Below are 25,584 nucleotides of genomic sequence, written 5' to 3'. Positions count from 1 at the left end.
AAGTGGGCTGGATTTGGCCTGAGGTTCTACACCCCGCTCTACATCATAACACTCAGATTTGTAGCATTTTAGAACTGTTTGTTCACTTTTCACGACACAGCTGTTTTTATATATAATTGGTCACACACACACACACACACACACACTAAAATCTATGATAAAAAAGTTACCCTGCCTGAAGATCCATTTGTCAAATGCAATATTCTGTGGGTTAAGCACAATATTAATAGAATGAAGCAGAAAACCTTCATGTCATGCGCCCTCTCCCATGCATATTAAAATCATTCCTGAAAACGAAGTATCTCTAATGGTGACAAATATGACTTAGCAACATAGATAGCATCAAAATGAGCCACTGTATCTCCTACTTTGTGGATAATTTGTGGGTTTAGAACAATGAAATTTGTTTCCTGTTCTTTGAGTAGATTCTTTTCTGAATTTTGGGGGAAGGGGATGGGGAGACAAAGCAAGTTGTTTCAGGATAGTTCACTATAGTAAAAGGAAACACAATGCAGTTCTTGGCATGCTTCCACAGGAAAGGTCTGGTTCCCAGATGCCTCTCTCTCCTAGCTACTTTAGCCATTTTAAATAACTGATGTTTATGAATTCTCTGTGCTAACAGCACAGCAACAGGAGATTCAACCGGAGACACCAACTGCCATATTTTCATTCTATGTCAATATCATTGGACCCTGCTGCCATTTTCTGGCTGCTTAAAATTACCGTATCCTACAAACTAGTTAGTGTTTGATTCTATTCACACTAAAACTGTCTATGTTACAAACGGGTTAAAAGTTAATCTAGCAACCTTGTACTATAGAAACACATACACACACATGCAAAATGCAGAATGAACAAAAAACTGAAGATCCCCAAGTACTTAATGCATGCATACAATATTTTAGCCCTCATATTTCTATAACTCAGTCGTTTAACCCCCCTCACCCCACCCCACATACCAAGAACATATGCTCTCAGTTTGCATTATGCCATCTAAGTTGTGGATGACACATATCCGCAGAAAAAGGGCATCTGGTGTACCTCTCAGTTTGACAGCATTTGTCTTTAGTTCAACTTGCAAAGACAGGATTGTGCCCCTTGGACACGTTCTGACAACTACTGTGCCAAGATGGCAGTCAAAGCCCCTTTATAACATACAGGTCTTTGCAATGGAGCAAGAACACCACTGAAGTGTTATTGGGTAGCAGCTATTCTCCTTCAATTAATTTCAGCACTTGGAAAAACCATGCACTTAAACCTAATTCTTTTTGTGTTGCTTCACTATTTTCAAGAAGAACGCTTAGTAATTCCGCCCAAGGGAAACCTTTAAGATCTATACCTACACCTGTATCTATATCTTATATAGATAAAAGTTCAACGGAAGGATCAGGCCACTGGTTTTAAGGCTTGAGAGATTAGCAGCAATACTGATATGGCTCAGTGGACATTCCGCAGCCTTATTTGAACAATGGGCAGCATCTTCTTGAGCTGTAGCCTTTTTCAAGATGTCCTTTCCACTGACTCTTACAGCTCCCATCTGTCATCATCTGTCTTCTGGTGCTCTGTTTGAGTAAGGTGCTAGCAGTACATATATAGCACAGCCCTGATGCCAGTTCTCTTTTTCAGCCATCGAAGTGGTTTAAACAATAGTAAACACAAGCAAGAATGAGGTCTATGTTACCACTTTGGCATCAAAAAGAAGAGAAGGGAGGCTGTTCTCTTACAGATCGGAAAACTGTAACCACAACATCTCCTTCTTAGGGGCTAACTATAGGTTATGCATAAACAATAATAAATTAATACAGAGCTATCACTGTACATGGCACTTAACATAGTACAAGGGAACAGGTCATTACGAACATGCCATTTTCTTTTAAAGAAGAAAGGAAGGGTTTTGAGGGGATTTTTGAGTAGGGGACGCAACAGGAGGAGGGGCTGCTTTACCTTTTCCCTGCCCAGTATCCCACTGCTCAAAATCACTCACTTCTACAGAGGGGCTCCCCTCTAACATGGGATTTAAAAAACAGACAAGCAAGCCACCCCCACCCCCATGTTTCAAACCCCAATTGGGGGCAATTTCTAGTGAAGAAACAGAAGCTGGAGGAAAGATTAAACATCCCTTCCCTACCACTTTCCCACTCAAAACTCCCTCCCCCTAAATTGCTTCTCCCCCCCCCATTTTTTGTTTGGTTTTTAAAAGAAGACTGGGATTAGTACTGTGTTACATGCTTACTGATAGCACCATAGCCAAACAAAACACAAGAAGACAGAAGATGAAAGATGCAAGCCACAAGAGACAGAGGAAATGACATCTAGATCAAGGTTACACTGAGACCAGAAACTATAGAGAAAAGATGTAAGGGTGACAAATAGAAATATGTCACCCTTTCTAAGACAGGACCATGAAGGAAGGTTCCAGAGTGTGGAGTATTGTTTTTATGAATCTTTATTCCAGATAAAGGGGAAAATCCTATATATTTATAGCAAACCCATTTTTCGAGGGTGAATCCCTGTGTAGCCAAAACTGCACCAGCCATGCACAAGAGGGAGGTATGAACAGGCTATTTCCCCAACAACCTTTGCAGAGGCCCCCATATTTCTCTACCAGGAAAACAATAGCCCCAATCTTACAACAATAAGATTAGACCAGAGAAAATCTGTACTAAAAACATTGTTGTACAAACAGAACGGGAGAGAAGTCTTGGACTAGAGAAAACCGTGCCTGCTTAAAAGGAGAGGAAATAGTGCCCTTCTTTCTGAGGAAAAAAAAGTTCTTCAAATGGTAACTTATGGCTGCAGAGAAATGGGTAGCCTTGCATTATTACTTGTTTCTTTGTAAAGGGCTACGCAAGCACTCCAGTAGTAAAGCAAGCAAGTGCTTGGACTGAAGGAAAAGGAATATGGTACATTAAATAATACATTAAACCCTGCATTATCAAATACTATTGAGTATTATATAAAACCTTTTAGAATGGTTACAAAACTGCATAGGTATGCAAAGGGAGAGAATTCTGCCATGTCATTAGATGATGACACAGCCACTATCCAGTTCTGCTAGTCAGTCACATAAACCTCCATAAATATCATAGTAGTGTTGATTGAACATCTTGAGAGATTTCTGATTTTAGCAAGCAAGGTGCTCATAAACCCTGAAAAGCAGTTTATTGGCAAAAGGAAAAAAAATGCTTGAAGCAAGAGAAGGACAACAGCAGTTCTGTATCTCTGAAAGTGTATGGCTTGCCCAGATGAGATGAGTTAAACAGAACGAGGTGTGGGCATTTAGACACTAAAAGCTGCCCCATCCTGTTCAAGAATCCATGTTCCATCCTTTAATGCAACTTTCCCCAACCGGTTGTTTTCCTGATGTTTTGAACTACAATGTCCAGATTTCCTGGTCATTGGCTGGGGCTGATGGGAGTTCCAAAACAGGGAAATCGGTTAGAGAAGGCTGTTTTCATGTCACTATGCAATACAGGCGGAGCATTTAACTGTTTTTTCTTTGAAAAAATCAGGACTGCCTCAAGTACCTTGACATATGTAAAATATAATAAAAATAGTTTTTTAAAAAAATTAATAAAGTGTCTCATATTCTGGAGTGCTAGGTTCTAATGAAACATTCTTAAACTGAGCACTGTTTCTTAATCACAGAAGCAGTGCCATGGAAGAAGACAGCTTTGCCTGGATATTGAGATCTTTGCTTGAATACCGAGATCTACTTTGGGTGCATAATGTGCTGAAGAAATTCATGAATAAACAAAGTGTTGTTAATGTGTAGCAGCTGTCAAAAATGTAGTCAACAGTGAAAAGGCTCTGATATAAGTAAAATTACTTTTGTCTCTCTAGGATGACAAGATTCTCCAACATGGGATTCTCTTTGTCTCGATAGCAGCCAACTTCTGTCACATGGCATTCATATCATATTGGTTTTACAAATCAATAGTGTCAAAAATAATTTCATGTTGGTCCATCCAAGGCAGTAAAAAGAATGATTGATCAGTTCTGGTAATATGATATCCTATTTTAATACTAAGCTGATTTGTGGGGATGTAATGCTTCATAGTTCCTTTCTGAACAGTTTTCTTAAAGGTTGAACTGCATCTCTGTCTGTCTGTCTGTCTGTCTCTCTTTCTCTTCAGTATGCAAATATCAGTTTCAAATTATAGAGGAAAAGGTCTTCAAAAGGTTTAAAAATAATAAAATGCTAAGCTATGCTTCTTAAACATTAACTTACTTGCCTGCACATTGTTCAGTCGTTCAGTCGTGTCCGACTCTTCATGACCCCATGGACCATAGCATGCCAGGCCTTCCTGTCCTTTGCCTGCACATAGAGGTCCCCTAATCTATGGCTCTTTCCTGCACTGCTCAGGTAATGTAAGTTGGCCTGGCCCACATGGCTGCTCCTCCCCATGCTAGTAGGCGAAGAGCTCGTTTCCGGTAGAAGCAACACTACCCTGGGGAAGACCTGCTGCAGCATGAGCTCCTCCCACATGATCTGGGGCTGAGCAGCGTGTGGCGGCTCCCACACTGCAAAAACAACGTAGGGAGGGCCAATTGTGCAGACAAGCCTATCCATGTGCAACTTGCAGACACAAAGAGTCTTGTCCTGACAGTCCAATGGAAGCATGTAGGTTGGGGGTGAGGGCTGCCTCACACACACACACACCTTGTGCTTTCCCTGTACACAGTTATAACATTTACCCAGAAATCACATGAGACCCAAATGTGGGTATGGGGGGAAAAAGAATTTAGAATCCATATTCAAACATCTTAGAAGAAACTTTAAACAGAATGACACTATATGCAATGGCAAGTTGCTCAATGGAGCTTCCCAAAGGGCAGATTTCAAAGATACCCCACCATGTTTTAGGGCAGAAATTTGAACTGTATTGGGGACTTGATGCGTTAATTGTTCTGAACGTTATTGGGGGAAAAGATCAAGCCACAAAGGTTTTTGTGGATATTACAAAAAGCACAAGAAATGTGGTTTATTGTATCTCAAGTTACGTGAAAGCTACTGTTTTGGGGGATGAGTATGCCATTGCATCTTTTGGCAGCAAGATGCTTTGAAGCCAAACACGCTTATGGACCAAAGCTGCAAATGTCACAGGTGTTATTACATTTGTGACTGATACCAAAGTCCAATTATTGCTGACATTTGGGGTTTGGGGCTTAAACCTGCAAAGGTCAGCGTGAACAGTGAAGTAATACTCCTCGGGAACATTTCTTAAAAAGAAACTGGAAGGAGACTCCTCCAGGCATTGAACAGATTATGGTGGCTGAGCTATGTATTACTTAGCAAAACCCAGGACAAAAGTGATCTGATATAATCCATGACAAATGGAGCAATTACTGTATGATTTGAACAAGTGACTGAAATTATTTATGTTGGGAAAACAGGTGGATCTTGGAAAGAACACTGTGAGTAGAGAAATCAATTTTATGATGTACTGTATTTTATAGCTAAATTGAAATTACTTTTAGGGCGCAATCCTATGGCCACTAGACAGTGTCTAGATCGTCATAGGACTTTTTGGTTCCCAGAAACCTCACTCTCTGCTCCTCCCCCACCACATTGTAAGCAGCATGGTTGTCCCCGGCTGCGCGCTTGTAAGTGCACTGCGGAGCGGGTGAAAAGGGGGCGTTCCCAGGCACAGGGAGGAGACTGTGGAAGCGCCATTACGACGCTTCCTATGTGCCCTCTGGCCTCCCCGCTTCCTGCTCAGATGTGCCCCAGCTAGACAGCTGAAATCGGGCAGCCAGAGTGCAGAGGAGAGGTGCTTCACCCACCCTCGGTGCTCCACCCACCCTGCACTGGATAATTGTTTGCCTCCGAGTTCAGAGGCACCTGACTATCCCCATAGGATTGCATCCTTATTCAGTATTTCAATAGCTATTTTAGGAGGAAGAGATCCTTTTAAGCACACCCAGGGGCTTGGACATGTCTCAGGCATTTTTTTTTCTCCTCTGAAAGGCAGAATCTCCAACCGCCACATTCACAATATGGCATGTCATGAACAGCTTCTGAAACTTCTCTTGGTTTCAGAATAGGTTTGCCATGTTGCATGGGGAGGGAGATCGCTGTTTTCTTTGGGTGGGGGGGTTCGACTGGGCATGGCCAATGCTCCCTTGAGTGTGTGGAATTCATTACATGGTTCTTTGGATCAAGGCAAATCTCATTCCAGAACTTTTCAAAGCACTAAGCAGATATAACATGGAGCCAATTAACCTAGCAGGCCTTGCTTCAGATGTTCAGCCAATTAACCTAAAGCCTTGAGATTGAATTTTTCTATCTTTCCTTCCCCCTCCACATTTGAAAACAGGTGGTGGCGGTGTGCGCTAAGCTTGGGTCCAACCCTAAAATGAAGAATGGGGTCCTGAACATGCACCCCAAATTTCATGCCAATGTCTCAATCATCAAGGCAGATACTGCACTGGAATGTGTGGAGCCCAGATTAGAAACAGAGCTTTGATACTGCATTTCTGTGCAATCCTTATGGTCCAGCCTAGTCACACTCCACCCTAGATAATCCCTTCACTTTCCTTACGGAACCTCATTGTTTGTTCTACCATAAATGGGGCTGGAATTGCACTGAAGCTTATGAAGAGGCAACTCAGCTGACTGCAGGTATATCAACTCTAGGGAAGAAGCCAGTGCCTGGCCACAAAACTAGGCCTGACCTGAAAAGGGATGAAGATATCTTTGCTGGTTGTTCTCTAGAAATCAAGGCAAGGCTTAAAGTAACTCAAGTGCAGTCTGCTTGATGAATGAGTGGTGAGGCAGTGCATGTGAGAGCAAGGGAACTCTGGAGTGCTAGTTTGGCTGAGCAGCTGAGGCAACCCAAAATCCTGGGGTGCTTCCAGACAAGGCTTTTATGGCACCATCCCCCAGCCTCATTCACAGACATTTATGGGGGAGTCCAGATGTTGCTGCATTTTACTCATGACCATCCCAAATTTTCTTACCACTTTTCCCAACCTTTTCCTTAATGCAGAAAATCTGTTAAGGAGAAAAGACAGAACAGTTGCACAATGCCTTCTGATTGTGCCTCATTTGGAATGCCTCATGCCTCATCTGGAAACCCTCTGAATGGTGAAAGATGTCAATAAATTAGTTCCTCTCATCCAATAAACAGCCCCACACTTCTCTTCAAGAGACTCAAAATGCAATCCTTTGCATGTCTACTTAGACGAAGGTTTCCCTTAAATACATTGGGACTTACTCCCAGGTACATGTGTATGGGATTGCTCCAGGAAAAGCTATACTTTGAAAGAGGCTAACAGACTGGTAGCATTTGGCAGTATGAAATTGTTCCACGCTATCTGGAAAAAAAGATATTTCTACATAGCTTACTGGTGCTGAAAGAATGAAACACACTATCTAAAAAATGTGGCAATGCTCTGAGCTAATCTCTAGAGCAGCTCTATTTAGTTTTGAGTTCCCATATTCCAAAATGGGGTTAAAATATTCCCATACCTTATTTCTGGACATTTTCTGGACACTATTTCTGGAGGCTAGCTCTTTGAGAATGAATGTTTTATTCTCACCCAGGGTTGGCACATATTTGCCTTAACTGTGGTTAATAGGCATGAGAGAGGTGCCACTCTATAGAGGGGCAGGCTTTCATTATATCTGTGCTGGTCCTGGATGAACGGGCCAGTGCTGTTTTTGTTTGCATTTGAGTAACAAATGGCAGCTAGTAAGGTTCAAAATAATGTGCACAGGACATTCACACATTGATATATATGGTATCTGGGTAAGAATAAAGGACAACCAGGAAGACTACCAACAATATGGATGCTAGGATCAATCTCTGACAAAACGAGGCAGATGCAGGACTGCTTCAACAAAGAATAAATTGCAAGAATTGTACTGGTTTGAAGATGTAGAGTAACAGAACAAATATGCTGGTAATAGGTACTGAAGATAGTAATGGAAAGGCACACGATTAGTAGAAAAGCCAAAATGTTAAGACAAGAGAATTCAAGTCTTTAGTCTAGAGGGCAAGTCAGAAGGACTAACTTCCAAGCAATTCTGAAACATAGAGTCTTGTGGAACCTTAAAAAACTAACAAAGGTATTATGGCATAAGCCAGCCTTCCCTCCACCTGGTGCCCTCTAGCTGAGGATGACTTGTAGCCCAATGGATCTGGAGGGCACCAGATTGAGGAAAGGCTGGCATTAACTTCCATGGACTGGAATCATTTAGCCACAATTCCAGATAAATGTAGGGAGATTCCAGTTTCTCAGTGGGGAAGGAGATAAACACTCTGCACAAAAAAAACACTATTTAATCTCCAGTTCTATAATCTCTTCCAGGGGTTAATTATATATAGCACTTGACAGAGACTTTTTATAAAGAACAAAAAAAAGATACTTTGAAGAACAATCAAATAAGAACATCTAAAGCTATCTGTCAAAAACAATGTTTTCCCCCATTTTCCCTTTCTTTATATGCTGAATGTAATGCAAACTATATTATTTTCTGAAGAATTAAAAATACCTAACATATACCAAACATTTGGGTAGTTTATAATGTCCAGCTTGTCTTCTAATTGATAACATTATCTGCTTCTAGAATGGTACTTTACAACATGATTACATGAAGTGTTGCAGTTCTCTGAATTTAAGCTCTCATTTTTATACAACAGCAAGTGGGATACCTCATTTCCATGTGATTAACATTCTTACAAGCCCCTTTCCTGCCATTTTCTTCTCACTATAATGAACTTCATCTCTTGGTGCCATACTTTTTTTTCTTTATGAGATTTACATCTGGTTGTCAAGATACAGAAACACATGACCATTACTGAAAATTCCGGAGTAATAATCCATAGCATAATCGGATTCACGCTGGATGCTCCTCCTCCTGAAAAAAGTCAAGCCAAGCCCCACAGTGCCTTTATTTACCATTTATCACCACAGCCTCTTTTTTAAAAAGCCTTTTCCAAGGATTATACCATCATATATTAGGAAACAACAAAGAACATGAGGAATGTGGCTGATGCTAATGGCACAGTGAATCGGGAGAGAAAAATGAGAGAGTGAGTGAGTTGGTGGGACAAAGCTGTAAGGCATGTCAATTTTTAATTAAAAAATTATGTAGCAGAGATGATGCTAATGAGCCAATAATCTGAAGAGATAATTTTTTGCAATTCTTGCCTAATGTCAATGCCCTTATTAGCCAAAATTGAATAGTTCTTTCGTAAGTCTGGTAAAAAAAAATAACACTACTATTATTACTTCTTTAAATGCCACAACTGTCTGGAATCAGTCATGGAAGACTATGTAGAACTGAGGCAGATACACTATGACTCACCCAAAGACATATAGTTGAGCTGGATGTCAGGTTCAGGTCTCCTATATCCAAGATCTATCTGACTCATTGTATTTTGATCACCAGCTTTTGCTGTCCTTTCAGACCTCCATTATGTTCCTTCCTTCCTTCCTTCCTATACCGCCCAATAGCTGAAGCTCTCTGGGCGGTTCACAAAAATTAAAACCAAAGAGTACACAATAAAATAATGTCTTTATTATGCATCACCCCAAATACCTGGAAGTTCTTCATAAATGTCATCATCTATTGGTTCCGTTCTTGCTTGTGGAGGAGGCAAGCCACTTTCTCCAATGTCATCATATTCTTCATCGTCCTCTGGAATAATTTCAGATACTAGGTCTGTTATGAAGAATGCAAGAGCAGCTGTACAACAGGAATCCATCCAACAGACACAGACCCATCAGTTTACTGTATTATATAAGGAACTCTACTGGGGGAAAAATACATTCAATACCCTTCCATTTAAAAATCAAGCCTGTGCAATGCCTTATTTCTCAGTAAGTTGTTTAGAAATTCCCCTGAAATACAGACATGCATACTCCTTTTTGTTCAGCCAGCTCTTCTATAATGCAACTAAGTACAATGGGGCTTACTCCCATGTGTGCAGAGGATTCCATAATCACTCACACACACCCATACCTGAAAACAGGAAACACACTGTAAAAAAAAAAAAAGGCACAGTGATATTCTGAGATCAATAAATAGAAATCTGTTAGAAAGAAATAAAGATTTCTAGCATGCATTATAAACAACAACTCTTTTAATTAACTGGCATACCTTGTAGTACAAATCTGAGGCTCTGTACCCATTCTTCAGCTTCTTTGAGAGTTGCAGCTGTAAACTGTTCAGAAACTTGATTTTACTAGGAGTAATCATGAGCATAAAATATAGCCAGCACTGTCTTAGTAGAGAAAAGGAAGTAACATTCTTGTCACTTCTTCAAGGCACCATTAGTAATTCTTTACATGTCTTCTGGTACTTTTTCTTGCAAGGATGCTTCTTATAATGTACAGTTAATTTTGACAAATTTACGTAATTGAAGCAGAGGATGATGGATTTGGAACTCTGATCAGCAGCTGGCAGCTGTGCAGGAAAAAAAAGCTGCTTCTCTTCATCAATGTCAAAAGCAGGACTGATGAACAAAATTCGCCCTTGACAATTAGAAGACACCCATGAATTTCTTTAGACTGCTGGGTATAGTTTTCTTAAAAATGTTCTTGTCAGATTCCAACACAGTACCTGACAACTTAATTAACTGGCTTTCAACTGCAATCTCAGATATTTAAAACTTATTAAACTTACATTCCAGTTTGAGGCTGCGCTGATAGATCTTGAATTGCATAGCTGATATGTGCTTTTAACTTTGATTTCCCTCCCAAACCTCTAAGCAATACAATACATATTTAACATTTACGTTTAAAAGAAAAAAGAATAATATATAAATCCAATTATTTTACAGTGTTATTCACCCAAGAAATCAGGCAGACCTATTAGATAATAGATATTTAAAAATAAGCAGTGAAAGGGACCAACAGATAAAAATGACATATTGGTTGTTCTTATCCAAAGAGACAGTATTAGAACTTAATCTTTTTTAAATGCTATTATATGAATGTATAGAGTAAGCAAACAAAGGGTTTTCTTCTTCTCTAACATGTCAGGGGTTGTTTTATTGAAATGTTAATGTCTCCATAACTGGAACAGTAACAGTTTTATCAATTTAATTTCAAGTCGACATAAAAAGTCCAACCTGATAAATGCGTTTATCAGGAGCAGCAATTTCGAAACAGCAATCTTTCTTTCCATCCTTCCGAAGGGTATTATTCATTCTGACGGTGTAGCCATCTATAGCAAATTCACCTTTCTGTTGTTTGTCTGTTGTAGATAAAAAGCAAAGATAGAAATTCATTTGCAGTGCTGAATGTGAATGGTCCAGCAGGTTATCATTTATTCAGATTTGGGTGTTTTTTTTTCCATTTCATGAATATTCCAGAGAATGGGTTAGGCATTATTAGCTGAATGGTTTGGGTGACGCTTTGGAGGATAAAACTCTCCTTTAAAAAAAAGAAAAGAAGGTACAAAAAAAGTACAATTCCTATGAAGTCTGCCTCCAGAATCCCACAGGGTGATGCTTACAGATGGTCTTATTTAATGAGAAGTAAATGCCATGATTCCTGTACCTGGGGGAGAACCAAGAACTGGAACCTGGAACTTGCAAGACAAGTTCCCCATAAATCAGTGTCTCTTTCTGCTTCAGTAACCAGTAGAAAAACCTGCCCAGTGAAGAAGAACTTGCTGATCTCCCTGTTACATCTGCCCCACTATCACATCTCATAAAGTGAACTTCACATGCTGTTAACAGCTATCGTAAAAGGTGCTCTTTGCCTACTCGCTAAAGAACCTAGAGAAACTATGACTACTAAAAGGCTATTTTATTATGACATGTGTTCAAACAAACTAAAGCACAGAATATGAAACCGTTTCAAAACGAAGGTCAAATGGTATCTGGTTAGCTGCTGTGGGAACAGAAGGCAGGTCTAGACAGGCCTTTGGTTTGATCCAGCAAGGCTCTTCTTGTGTCTTTTCAGGACAAATGGTTAATTTGTTTGAAGACCTTTTGCAGCCTTCTTAAGATATTAATTTATGGTATGCAAAAAGGGACGAACACTAAAAAGTGTCAAAGTACACAGATGTCAGAATTATTTAACACAGACAAAACCAAAGCAAACTAGAATAATTTACAGGGAGCTCTCACAAAACGGAATGACTAGGTATAATGTTCTGTGCACATAGATGCAAAGTAATGTACACTGGAACGAAAGAAAGAAAGAAAGAAAGAAAGAAAGAAAGAAAGAAAGAAACAGTGGGACAACATGTGTAAATTATGTGTTCTGCAACTATGCAGCCCATACATGGGACTCAAGAACTAAAAGAAAAAAATGTGAACATGTACAGAGGAAATGAATACAGAATAATCCTGACTACATCATGATATGCCCATACATTGAATGTTGTATTAACTCTAGTTGATCTCTGTCATGAGAATACAATTCAAACTGTTCTTTGACATGCAAGTTTCCACAAGATCCGATACGGATCCACAAGATCTTTGCTTCGTTAAGTATCTGACAGTTTATTTAAAGGCTGTGTTTTATCTGTGGTTTCTGCCTCAGTCATATTTGTGTCTTCCCAATGGTTATTGATCCAGAAAGAGACACTGATTTATAGTATATGACTTGCAAGACAGGGCCTTCTCAGTGGCTGCACCAGTACTGTGGAACTCTTTGCCCCATGAAGAGCAAGTGGCCCCTCTCTGGCTGTCTTCCTGGCTGGTAAAGACATCTTTATTCTGGCAGGTTTTGCTAAGTACCTAAAGTTTTATTTCAAGGTTGCATTGTACCTGTGATCTCTGGTTTCATGAATGTATTGTTTTATAGGATATTGCGATATAGATGCCCTGTGTAACGCATATGCATTAGAGGGGTGGGATAGCCATTACTTTTAAAATACATGAAATAAAACCTTCCCCTTCTTTAAAATCAACATGTTTCTAGCCTTATCTCAGCTTATGGCCATATGTTTGAAAATGTGCGATAACCAATAAAGGTTCCAATGCCATTGCTTCATGCAAATTCTGCAGATGCTCTAATATCAATTTCAGAACAAAGTGGCAAAATGAGCAATATCAGCAGCAAAGGAGTATTACTGACTTGCATATTTTATTTTGGAGGACAGAATCCAAGGTATTTTGGTGGAATTTATTAACATCCCTGGGCATAACTGAACTAGCAAAACATACAAAGAGAACTAGCTGGTGTTGGACAAGGGTTGTATGTGAGGCAGGAATACAGTTTATGTCACAAACCACAAAAAAGATATCTTAGGCAGAGGAGAACACGGACAGTATTCAACACTGCCACTCCGCTTACGCTAGCAAAAGCAGCCTCTAGCAGTATGCCAATAGAGTAAGTTCGTGCAACGGGTTTTTCAGTGAAAGCCATAATGCCAGCTTACGTTATTGTTGTACTGCTAAAAGTCACTTATGCTAGTGGTGCATCAATAGTGTAAGGGGAGTAGCAGCGTTGGATACTGCCCCATACATTTTCTCTGTTTAAAGAGATGGTGCTAGCCACAGCAGTAACGAAAGTAATGTAGCACAAATATTTTATGTCTACTCTTTTCTCCCCTTCTCTACCCCTCCCCATCTGCAAGTCCTTGTGCATGCAAATGCATGGACTTGTATAATAGCACACTGAGAGATATATTAGGAATAACAACTTGAAATATGTTAATCAGGTCTTTTTTAAAAAATGAAATTCACTTCAGTCAAGTAATGTTATTGTTTGCTCACTTATGACCTCAGGAGGGGCATTATGTCAAATACAATAATTTACCACTTTCTTGTTGTGTTGAACCTGAGAAGAGAGCAGCATGCATACTGAACAAAAAAATGGTTAAAAAAAGAACCACCAAAACCATTCTATCAAGATAAAAGTGAGCAAACTCATGCAAAGTTGGTACCTTGGAGAAATATTTTCCTTTACTGATTACACCGTTGTATGGTTAAAGTTCTCTCTCTGCCCAGGGATTCTTTAAGAATCATTTCTATATTGCTACGCATCAAAGCTGGAATACAAAGAATTAAGCACTGGCTTGAGCATGCAAGTAGAGTTGACCAGAGAACATTTAAGCTGATGAGGTCCCCAAATCCCAAAATATGCTTCTCTTTTAGCAGCTGTAATGATAATGTCATGTGTTCTCCACATCCCCACATGGTGAGAATTTTCAACAGCAGCACCATGGGGTTTTGGTTTACTTTGGACAGAGACCACTGGAGGGTTATGGTGTTTTGTAATATTTGGTTTATTACAAAACATAAGTAAGTGGAGGCAAGCGGCATATACCCTCCATCCAGGCTCCAGATCTGATACCCCACATCAGATCTTCAAAGACCTTACACTGCCCAAGTTGCTTTCAGTCTTCAGGTAACTCTCTCTGCCTCTGTCTGTCTCTGTCCCAAATGGCTGTTTCTTCACACACAGGTTATATAAGCTAGAGGGGAGGTGTGTCACCTCCAAAAGCCCTAGTAGTCTCTATCATTCAAAACATTCAAGAGAGATTTCTAACTATTTCCTAACCATTTGCTCCACTGAGAAAACATCTAAGCAGTCATTCTGGGCCATTACAAACAAAATGTATGGCCAGCCAGTAGCCATAACAATAATTACTTGTAAACAAGAGAATAAACTCTTGCTACTAACATACTTGCAATGGCCCTGGAAAACAGATTTCACAATCGTACCGCCTTTCTAATAAAACACAGCAAAACTCTGGTAAACATTCATTGTCAAGCTGCAAGTAGGTCCAATTCAGTGGAGAATCACAATAAATTTGGAAAGTAGTTAACATTTTCTGTAGTAGGAAGTTTGGTATATAGAGATGCTTTTCCACTATAAGGAGAACTATGATGATATAAAATTTAATCAATTCTCATGTTCTGCCTCTAAATGCAGCCCCAAATGAGTTTTAACAGGTAGTAATGTATCTCAGTTAAAGTGCTGCACTCAATCTGCCAACAAATTTGGAACACTCAACAGTGGCCACAAGACTGGAAAAGGTCAGTTTACATTCCAATCCCAAAGAAGGGCAACGCCAAACAGTGTTCAAACTACCGCACAATTGCGCTCATTTCACATGCCAGCAAGGTTATGCTCAAAATCCTACAAGCTAGGCTTCAGCAGTATGTGAACTGAGAACTACCAGAAGTACAAGCTGGGTTTCGAAGAGGCAGAGGAACTAGAGATCAAATCGCCAACATTCGCTGGATCATGGAGAAAGCAAGAGAATTCCAGAAAAACGTCTATTTCTGCTTCATTGACTACGCTAAAGCCCTTGATTGTGTGGATCACAACAAACTGTGGAAAATTCTTAAAGAGATGGGAGTACCAGACCACCTTACCTGTCTCCTGAGAAACCTGTACGAGGGTCAAGAAGCAACAGTAAGAACTGGACATGGAACAACCGATTGGTTCAAAATTGGGAAAGGAGTACGACAAGGCTGTATATTGTTGCCCTGCTTATTTAACTTATATGCAGAGTACATCATGAGAAACACCAGGTTGGATGAATCACAGGTCGGAATTAAGATTGCCGGGAGAATTATCAACAACCTCAGATACGCAGACGATACCACCCTAATGGCAGAAAGCAAAGAGGATCTCAAGAGCCTCTTGTTGAGGGTGAAAGTGGAGAGTGCAAAAGCTGGTTTGAAACTCAACATTAAAAAAACTAAGACCATGGCATCTGGCCCTATCACTTCCTGGCATATAGAAGGGGAAGAAATGGAAGCAGTGACAGATTTTACTTTCTTGGTCTCCAAGATCACCATAGATGGTGACTGTAGCCATGAAATTAAAAGACGCTTGCTCCTTGGGAGGAAAGCTATGGCAAACCTAGACAGCATAGTAAGAAGCAGAGACATCACTTTGCCGACAAAGGTTCGTATAACCAAAGCTATGGTTTTCCCAGTAGTAACATATGGCTGTGGGAGCTGGACTATAAGGAAGGCTGAGCGCCGAAGAATTGATGCTTTCGAACTGTGGTGCTGGAGAAGACTCTTACGAGTCCCCTGGACTGCAAGGAGGTCAAATCAGTCAATCCTAAAGGAAATCAACCCCAACTGCTCATTGGAAGGACAGATACTGAAGCTGAAGCTCAAATATTTTGGCCACCTAATGCGAAGAGAGAACTCCCTGGAAAAGACCCTGATGCTGGGAAAGATTGAAGGCAAAAGGAGAAGGGGACGGCAGAGGATGTGATGGCTAGATAGCATCACCGATGCAATGAGTATGGACTTGAGCACACTCTGGGAGAGAGCGCAGGACAGGAAGGCCTGGCATGCTACGGTCCATGGGGTCATGAAGAGTTGGACATGACATGACAACTGAACTACAACAATGTATCTCACCAATGCAGCATCCCCCAGCCCCCATCACCTTGGGAAGTTAGCATTAATGTCTATGTCTGACATTGTACTGAAACATCCTTTGCTTTTAATGCTTCAATAGCTCCAATATCTACTGGCGGTGGTAGTTGTCCCACAATCTAGTGGTGGAGTGGTGTATTCCCAACCCATCATTTCACTAGTGTAAAAGTCTGTAGAAAAGATGAATGAAAATCCCACTAGCACTCATTGACAGTTGGAACATTCTTCTTTGGACCAATCTCCCAAAAGGTGAGGTCAAAGTATGTCCTCACAGACCTACAATGTCTAAAGTGTTCAGGGTAAGACAGCTCCAACTATTAAAAAAGTGGATGCCCATCTCCTGCTCTTCCACCTGTTCTTCTACTGTCCCTCCACCTCTTCTTGTTGCTCCCACCAGTAATAGTCGCACACACACACACACACACACACAGTTACTACAGGTACTCATCTAGGCCTGGACCCAGGAGGAAGAATAGGGTTACAAAGAGAGCCTCCATAAAACACTGCTATGGAGTTTACACACGTGGCTTTCTCAATCCCCCTTCTAGCTTAAGAACAGTAGCAATTTAGGGCTAGAATGCAAAAAGAGAAAGAGAAAGAGAGAGAGAGAGAGAGAGAGAGAGAGAGAGATGTGGAGCCCTCTCCATCTCCCTTCTTATTAACTCAGACGAGAGCTATGAAAGCCTCATGTATGTCTCTCTTATACTTTAAAAGGGAAAGAGAGACTAGAAAGGTGACTGAGCATGCTACAGCAGCTGCGCTCCTTACAGTGAGGATGTGCCTGGTTGTCTAGAGTGTTACCCACCACTTATCCTCATGACGACTCACTCTATTAAAGGCAGAAAGAAAGTGACTCAACAGTCTCCCAATAACCTTCACAGCTCATGAGGGAAGATCTGAACTTGGATTTGCCATATCCAAACTGCTTTTCGTACAGTGATCCCACTATCAATGCTACTAGAGGGGGATCTGAAAATCATGGATGAATCACCGATCTATGTTCACTCTCGAAACCTCTGCGTCCGAGAGAAGGGAATTTCTGGCAGGTGATCTGGGCAAAGCCCAGGAAAGGTCTTCCACCTTTCACTGAAGGCCCACCCACTTATGTGAGCTTTCTGAGCTGTTCTAATTCACCAGCCTTTCTCAACTTTATGCCCTCCAGATGCATGGGCCATGCTGACTAGGAATAATGGGAGTTGTACTTCATCACATCTGGAAGGCACCAGGCTGGGAAAGATTGTAATACACTGTACTGTGAGACCAGCCATTGCTTTCATCTCACTTGATCTCAGCTTATAGCACAAAGCAAGCAGAATGAGGCTTAATCTATTAGGTCAGGCCTGTGTTACTTGAGCTCCCCTTGGAGGGCCAGCCATGTGTGGCTATTTAAAAACAAATTTCCTTATCTTCACCTGTTGACTACTGTTTTCCAAATTTATAATGGTCTGTCCAGACAGCACTTCTACAATTAGGGCTACTGCATTCACAAACATCCTCTAGTTAAAGGATGTTTGCAAAGCACCAGATTTGGTATTTCCTGGATGAGACCTCATGCTCAAGATACACATAGGACATTAGCACAATAAACATCTCAGAGACAGGAACAGCTGGCCCTTAATATTAATGTATTTGATTTTTATGCTGCTTTCTAAACAAATCCAAAATGTAATTTTTTAAACCTAAGTAAGACCACACGTATATTTAAAAATCAAATATACATACATATGTGCATGTGCGTATGTTTTAATTGCTACATTTTTATTTGTTTTTGTTATTAGCCACCTTGAGCTCTGAGGAGAAAAGGCATGGAGTGGACAATTTGTGGCTCTCCAGATGTCTATGAGCCCCAGCCAGCAAAGTCAATGGTGAGGGGTGAGGGGAGTTGCAGGCCAAAACATCTGGAGGGCCACAAGTTGCCCACCCCTGGTATATATGTTTTAAAATAAATAAATGAAAGATTTCAACTTTTTGTGTGGCCCTGAAGTAGCAACCATTTGAAGGTATGTGTCAGCCTTTTTGGGGTAAAGAAGAACATGTCTCATTTTCAGATTTTTCTAATAATTTGGATTACAGGTGCCCCAAATTTCCAGTATTTGTAAGTGAATCAGTGAGGCCCAAGTTTTATTATATGAAGTTCTATTATTTTTTAAAAAACAGTCCTTTAAGAGAAGAGTTAAGACTCTTACAAATTCAGCAATGATCCGAACAGCACGGAAACAGTAAGTTAGGGCACTTGTCTTGACTTCTGTGCCATCTAAGCAGTAAAAACACTGTACAGTCTCACAGATTGAGCTTGCTTACAAGTTACTGTGTGTTTTTGTTCTTGATAACACTGAAGAGTGGGAATTGAACAGAGAAGCAAAGACCACATGCTCCTTTACTCTTTTCCCAAACATCTACTTCACAGGCTGCCGAAGCTTGAGCCAGACACACAGCCTGGGTCCTGGCCACAAATACATGCCCTCCCCACTAAGCTGGCTAAAAGAGCCTGCTGCAGCCACACCATCAACTTCCAATAACTCTGGGAGTCTGTGTTGGTTTCATCCCTGTTGTACTGAACAAGTTCAATGCAGTGGAAGAGAAGTTCCTGAGTGTATTGGTTGTTTTCGCACATGCTGAAAAACAGGTGAAGTCAGCCAGCATGACATGGAAGTGCTGGCAGCAGGCAATAATGGAGGCAGGTGGCTCCAAGCTGACATTCTTAATTATTAAAAATTAAATTGCGAGGTGCAGGAGCATTGGAGGGAGAGTGAAGGACCTGGAGAGAGCCAAGAAAACCATCTATTGTGCCCCCTTGTGGAAGTTGTCACCATGGATTTGTAACATACAAGTTTCAACTGTCCCCAGTTTTTAAACTTATCTAAGCCAACTACTTTTCATCTGAGTTCTCTGAAGTTTGGAAAGCTTGTGCCTTTCACCCAAGAGATCTTCCCTACCAAATTTCAGAGCTATAGGATAAACCACCTTAATGTGATAAGGAATAGCATTTTGTGGCTCAACACGGAATTAAGTAACACCCTAAACTTTAAAGCTCAATAACAACATAAACTGAATGCCTTGCAAATTCACAATTGTCATTAGTTCCAGCTGCAACTAAATGGAGATAAGATGATAGTAAACAGATACAAAACACTGAAACCATTTTTGGGATGGGAACAGGGAGGAAAAAAGAAACACTGAAGGAAGGAAACCAAGTCAGGATAATGCTAAGTCATCTTGAAAACTGATCAAAGTTCAGAACAAAGGACCTATCTGAAATTCCAAGGAAACAACAGAGAAGATAAGACAACATATAGCAGAATCGGTATATTTACACCATCTGGAAACAGAATGAGCATTATATGAAGGCCAGGGACACTGCACGTAAATCCGGTATGCATCAAAACAACAGAGTGATCCTTGAGGTCTGCAAACAGTCAACTGCTAAAATGCATTCACCAGATTCTAAGATAAACTGTAAACTTTACAATACCTTTGTCACTTCCATAATAGTAGAAGACTGTTCGACTCAGAGCACACCAGCGTTTCTGCCATTCAAAACCAAGAAAGCTGTGGTCTGCAATTAACACATTTAATAACAGATTGGTCTACCTAAACATAATTCAAAAACACTGCAACTGAACAGTAACATAAGCTATACATTATAGTTTATATTATATTTTGTGGTTAGCCAATTTGAATGTCAAGGAAAGATGGAATATGTGTTTTAATCAATCAATCAATCATAATTCTATAACTATTTAGTAATCTGCAGTAGTGCAACACAGGTATGAAAGTAAATTATATGATTTACCTAGGCATTTTCCTTCTTCTTGGAACCACTAAAAAGTAGTCAAACCTGGATGTAATGGATCAGGGGTAGACAACCTGGTACCCGCCAGATATTCTGGACTACAACTCTCATAAGCCCAGGTAGCTTCGGTTATTGGGTGGTATAGAAATGTAATAAATAAATAAATAGGCCCTGACCATTGGCCATGCTGTCTTGGGCTTATGGGAATTGTAGTCCGAAACATCTGGAGGACACCAGGTTGCCTACCCCAGCAGTAGATAGTCAGTGGGTGGAATGTTATAAAATTGTCCAGAAAGGTTCATTTGGCTAGGTTTGTCTACCACCATAGTAGGCTTAAGAACAAGATGAGGAGAGATTCTGTCTGTTTTTCAAGTTCACACACAATATGTAACATCCTACTAAACTTTTCCTATCCATTATGCATTAGTCCAACTGAGTTTTTGCTTCACAGCAACCTAACATGATAATAGGCAGAGGGACTGAAATTGTTGCATCAAAAAGTCTGAAATGTGAACATACAAGGGATGCAAATTTGAGCATATTCACATAGACTGGGTTCGCACAACGTGACAAACCACCACAGGCAGCCAGCCATGGTGGGTTGTCATGTTGTCCAAACCCAATGCATTTTCCTCAGGGTGGCTTATTTTTCTCTGAGAACGCATAGCTTGTTGGAGCGTTGTTCATAACTATGGTGGGTTGTTGTGTTGTCTGAACCCGCAATTTTATCATAGGTTGCTTGGATCAGCTACAAAGCTGCTTGGCAAGAGTGGCAAAAAAGCCCGTGCTGCTCTTTACAATCTCACCAGTGCCTCCTCCAGCTTCCCTCAGCAATGACTGCCCCTCCACCGATGCCCAAACAGCACTTTGGAGGGACCGTCACTTGTTCGCCACCCGTTTTTTTTAGTTTTTCAGGGCTTCGGGAGCATGCACATTATTTTTTTTTTTAACTTATTATTCCCCATTCTTTTGCAAGTGCACAAGAGCACAGATTTGCCTGTCCAATATGTGTAGCCTTGCCTTGTCAGTTTCCTTTAGAGAGCACCGAAGTGAGAGACGTAGGTGCACCAAGTGTGTGTGTGTGTGCGCGGGGCGGCGACACAATATCTCCTACTTGGCAATGAAATCCTCTTGCTATTAAGTGTTGAACTGACACTTATAAGTGTCCTCCTACCATTCAGTACTTCCCAGTCTCCAGCAAGTCCAGAAAGGGGAGATATTGGCTCCTCTCTCTTTTCGCAGCTCCTTCTTGGAACAGTTATTGCTGTGGTTACTGTGCTTCAGGGCAGGGGGAGCCAATGTCTCCCCTTTCTGGACTTGCTGGAGACTGCAAGTCTGCAGGATCTGCCCTCAGTTAATGGAAGGGCTCTGCTCACAGAAAATGCTTCTAACCAAATTTTGGGGATCCCCCTGCACCAGAGCTCACCCCATTCACCAAGCCTCTGTGCATTTTCAGGGGGCTGGAGGGGCTGCTGTGGGGAGCAGGGGGTGGGTAGGTCCGCTCCCACCAACCCAGCTGCACATGACTAAATTTGGATCCAACCCTTCAAATACTATGTACCAATAATGGCACAATGGTAAAAGCTGCTAGATCTAAAGCTGGGATCCATATTATTTTCTTAAAAGACAAGAAGGGTATTTTTAGAAGGCAGATAGCTGTGCCTTTAGAAGGATATTTCAGTACCCAGTGAAGAGCACAGAAAGTGACCCAGGAATGGGTAAAAACCTCCCCACTGCCTACAACACCCACCCTTACATTCACAGTAAGAAAGTAGTGTGCAGACTGCTCAGCCTATGATGGTCCCTGTAGTTGGGGAGCTTGGAAGGAAGGGACGGGCAGAGGAGAACAGAGATCAGAAGTAGGGCTGGCCACTGTGGGGAAATCCTACCCTTTTTGAGCTCGCCAAATTTCCCCAGGGCCCCCAGGTTGACTTGCATTTGCCAGCTGAGCTGTGGGCTTTCTCCCTGAAATCTGGGACCTTTCTCAGATTATCCCCCTTTAAATTGCTGTTTTAATTTCCGTAAATGGTGATTTAAAAACACAATTTGCATAAATGGTGATTTAAAAACACAATTTGCATAAATGGTGATTTCAAAACACAATTTGCAAAAATGGTGATTTCAAAACACAATTTGCAAAAATGGTGATTTCAAAACACAATTTGCATAAAATGGTGATTTAAAAACACAATTTGCATAAATGGTGATTTAAAAACAGCCGAAAATCCACAAGCTGGCCCAACTTGATACAGAATGTGTCAGGCCAGCTTCTGGGTAAGCGAGCTGGAGTCCAGGGGGCCAAGCTGCTGAAAACTTAGCAAATTTCACACCCTCCCCCCAAAATAGATTTTTCTGACATCCCTACTCAGAAGCAACTGGCGGATCTGGACTACAATGATCAGAAAGAGCACATCCAATCCTCTATAGGAGAACTGTCTGTCGTGCCCCAAATCTTCATGCTACTTATAAAATTCCATCCATTTCTGGATACGCTTTAAGAGTTCTTCCCAGTACTCTCAATTATGGCCAAGTTCTTTTCAGTACTCTCCAAAAACAAAAAATCATCTCTTCACTTTAACCTTCTGAATATTTCTTACCATGTCATCCCCTGGGTCCTTTCCCCATTTTTACTATGTAAAACTACAACCGGAAATAAGGCATAATTTGGGTTGTCCAAGTCAAATTACCTTTTCTGCGTTTTTCCAGGTATCCAGATTTTAAAACAAATTGAAGGTCTTGTGCTGCAACTGGGAGAAATTGATTCCCTGCAAAGAGAGAAAGAGAGAGAGGTATACCCACTATTCTTCTAAAGCAGTGGTAAACAATTATCTAATGGACAAAAGTATACCAATTATTGCTGTATGTTATGCTGGAACATAAAATGAATTACTTCTTGAGGACAAATTAATTACACTCTGAAAACAAAACTGTTAAATTTATCAAATATATAGTTATTTTATATTGAGGTTAATCTTTATTTCTTCTTTCTGGTGTGTTCACAAGCACGTAAAGAACATTTTGGATATTCACCTGGTAGAAAATGGAAAATTAATCTATTGAGGAAGCCCACCTGCTTTTAGGATTAAACAAGTGTGACATCCTTTCCAGGATACTCCATTTCATTCCCCGTCCCCACATTCCATGGCCACTAAGCATGTGTTGCTCTCACTGGAGTGAACTAGCATCCTTCCCCCGGCCACCATCTCTTTTTCTACAACCAAGCACCACCCATTTAAAATTAAGCACTGGGGCCACATCTTCCACAAGTCTGGTCTACAGTTGGTGAGCTTCAGAATTCAGTTTAAAAATGTTCTAAGAGACAGCTGGCATTCCTCTTGCTGCAGAGAGAAAAGGTGCAAAATCCTTTCATCAAGTATATTCACTCAATATTATGTATTTTTAAACACAATAAAAAGAATGAAAAATAAATAGCAACACATTCATGAAAATGTAATCAAGTGAAATCCTACATTCTCTGGCAGAGCATCTCAGGGGTCACTGGATATATTGGATTTCTACCTGCAGAGAGAGAAGTCCGACCTTGGAAACCCTCCCCCCTCCCCCCAAGATGTCACACACAGAAACCTCTGTGGCTTGTTTGTCTGCAACAAAAGATGGGGAAAAGATGGTGGAAACAAGGTATGCCGGAGTGGGTGTTGGGGGGCAGGCCAGGAGAGGCTGTGGATCCACAAGCTTTCGATCTGCATATGCAACTCCAATGCAGCGGCAGATCTATGTCAGCCCTGGAGCTGAAATAGATTATTTCCCATGGTTTTAAATGGGCAGAAATTTGTAAAAAACAAAACATAAGAAAAAGAAACATGGCAAGGGAGGGGAAACAAAAAGCAATTATGCCGCTCCTCCATCGCTTTTGCCCTGCTGACATGAGCTCAGCAGGGCTTTGGATTCCTTGGAGACATCCAATATCAGAGCTCCTCTAACCCACAGGTAGGATTGTACTGTTAATCAATTAATTGACTGAGATTTCTTTAATCACAAGAGCCTTAAATTATAGTTCTTTGATGGTTTGTTACATCAGTAACATTAATTGCAACTTAATTGTTTAAGCTTACATGGATTATAAATTATGCTTGACATATTTGCTCTTTTATTTGTGTGCAAAATCAACTTCTCTATGAGCTCAATCAAAATGCCTAGATCTGATGGGATGGATGACCTGGTCACAGGAAGCACCTCCATCCAAGTGGCCACAGGTACACTTACGGAAAGCACTATGGACAAAGATCTACCTTCTGCAGTAGGCCACAGGGAGCGTCAGATGTGGCCTTGAAGCTGTTGGATCCAAGGCTCCCTCATTCCCCCAAGAAGTTCAAGCCTCTCATCTACACCAGCCTGGAGCTGGCACAGGTATTTTCCCTCCCACTGAAACTAACAGTAGGAAAATAAAAAAATCAGAATCACCAGTGAAGAAAAACGGTAAGTCTGGCCCCACTCCCAGCTGACATGAGCCACTTCACTCCCTCCATGCCCCAATTAGGGTTGCTCTGTATATCACAGATTGATGGATGCCTGTCACTTGTGCATTCACACCACTATGATTCTCCAGTAGCTGAACTGAGACAGAACTCTGATATTACAAATTTTCAATTTTTAGGCTTTATAGTTTTACATTGGTTGCATATTTGCTACACTTCAACAAATACAGCAAATAAACAGTAATTAATTTTCTCCCTTTACTTCCCATATGCTCTTTTTCCAACATCACAATCGTTAACAGAAGCATTGCACTGATTTGAAAGGATCAGATGGAGTGCAACTGGCAAAGCAGGCAATTACCCAACTGTCAGCAAATTACAATGATCACCAAGAGCTCCTGGCATCAAGATTCAGGTTGGCATTGGGCAACATGAATCATCATTTCTCAGCATGACACCATAGGCAATAATGTCATTCACAGCATCATCTGCAGGCCTTTTGGTTATTGGAGAGGAAAAATGCATCATTAACATGGAGAAGCCTGTAGAATCTACAGAGTCTCTGCACAGGCCAGTCAGATCATCTGCTAAAAAAAGTTAGGACTGCACAATCTGTTTAAATGAACCTGGATGGCTTTGCTGTTTCCAGGGTGTCACAGCAGTGTTGTTGTAGCAGGCTGTCCACACATTCAGGAAGGTGATCCCAGAATACATTACCTTTCATTTCCTAAGCTCCAAACAATAAAAAGTACACTATTTGCTATAAGGGTAAGTCTGGAGTCCTGTCAACCCATCCAATTTCTCACAATCATTTATTTATTTTTGTATGTATATAGCTGCTCCATAATAGATGTTCTCTGGGCAGCTCACATGCAAACATAACATTAAAATACAGTATAAAACCATTTAAATTATTATAACTAAAAACACAATTAAAAACAAAAATGTTTCAGATGGTGGAGCACAGGCTAAAATAAAGCATATAGTATTTAAAAGGCCTGGGTAAATAAAAAGGGCTTCATCTGGTGCCCAAAAG

General features: G+C 40.8%; 1 protein-coding gene across 2 annotated transcripts in view; it reads right to left on the bottom strand.

The window, feature by feature from the left end:
• Nucleotides 1–25,584, bottom strand: part of SKAP2 (src kinase associated phosphoprotein 2) — a 141,645-nt gene that overhangs the window by 37,997 nt on the left and 78,064 nt on the right. The window contains exons 5-9 of one of the 2 annotated variants that reach the window (XM_084858512.1): nucleotides 22,800–22,877; nucleotides 19,792–19,875; nucleotides 11,085–11,209; nucleotides 10,112–10,175; nucleotides 9,551–9,673 (exon numbers count right to left, since the gene is read on the bottom strand). In XM_084858512.1, the coding sequence (XP_084714638.1) occupies nucleotides 9,551–9,673; nucleotides 10,112–10,175; nucleotides 11,085–11,209; nucleotides 19,792–19,875; nucleotides 22,800–22,877 (474 nt within the window). The remainder of the gene's footprint in view (nucleotides 1–9,550; nucleotides 9,674–10,111; nucleotides 10,176–11,084; nucleotides 11,210–19,791; nucleotides 19,876–22,799; nucleotides 22,878–25,584) is intronic. The other variant, XM_084858513.1, reaches the window with a different exon arrangement.

Source organism: Heloderma suspectum, chromosome 5 (assembly GCF_057233095.1).
Source record: "Heloderma suspectum isolate Gila_16-S chromosome 5, 16-S_ref, whole genome shotgun sequence".
In the NCBI taxonomy this organism is placed as follows: Eukaryota; Metazoa; Chordata; class Lepidosauria; order Squamata; family Helodermatidae; genus Heloderma; species Heloderma suspectum.
This window is presented reverse-complemented; position numbering and strand designations above follow the sequence as displayed.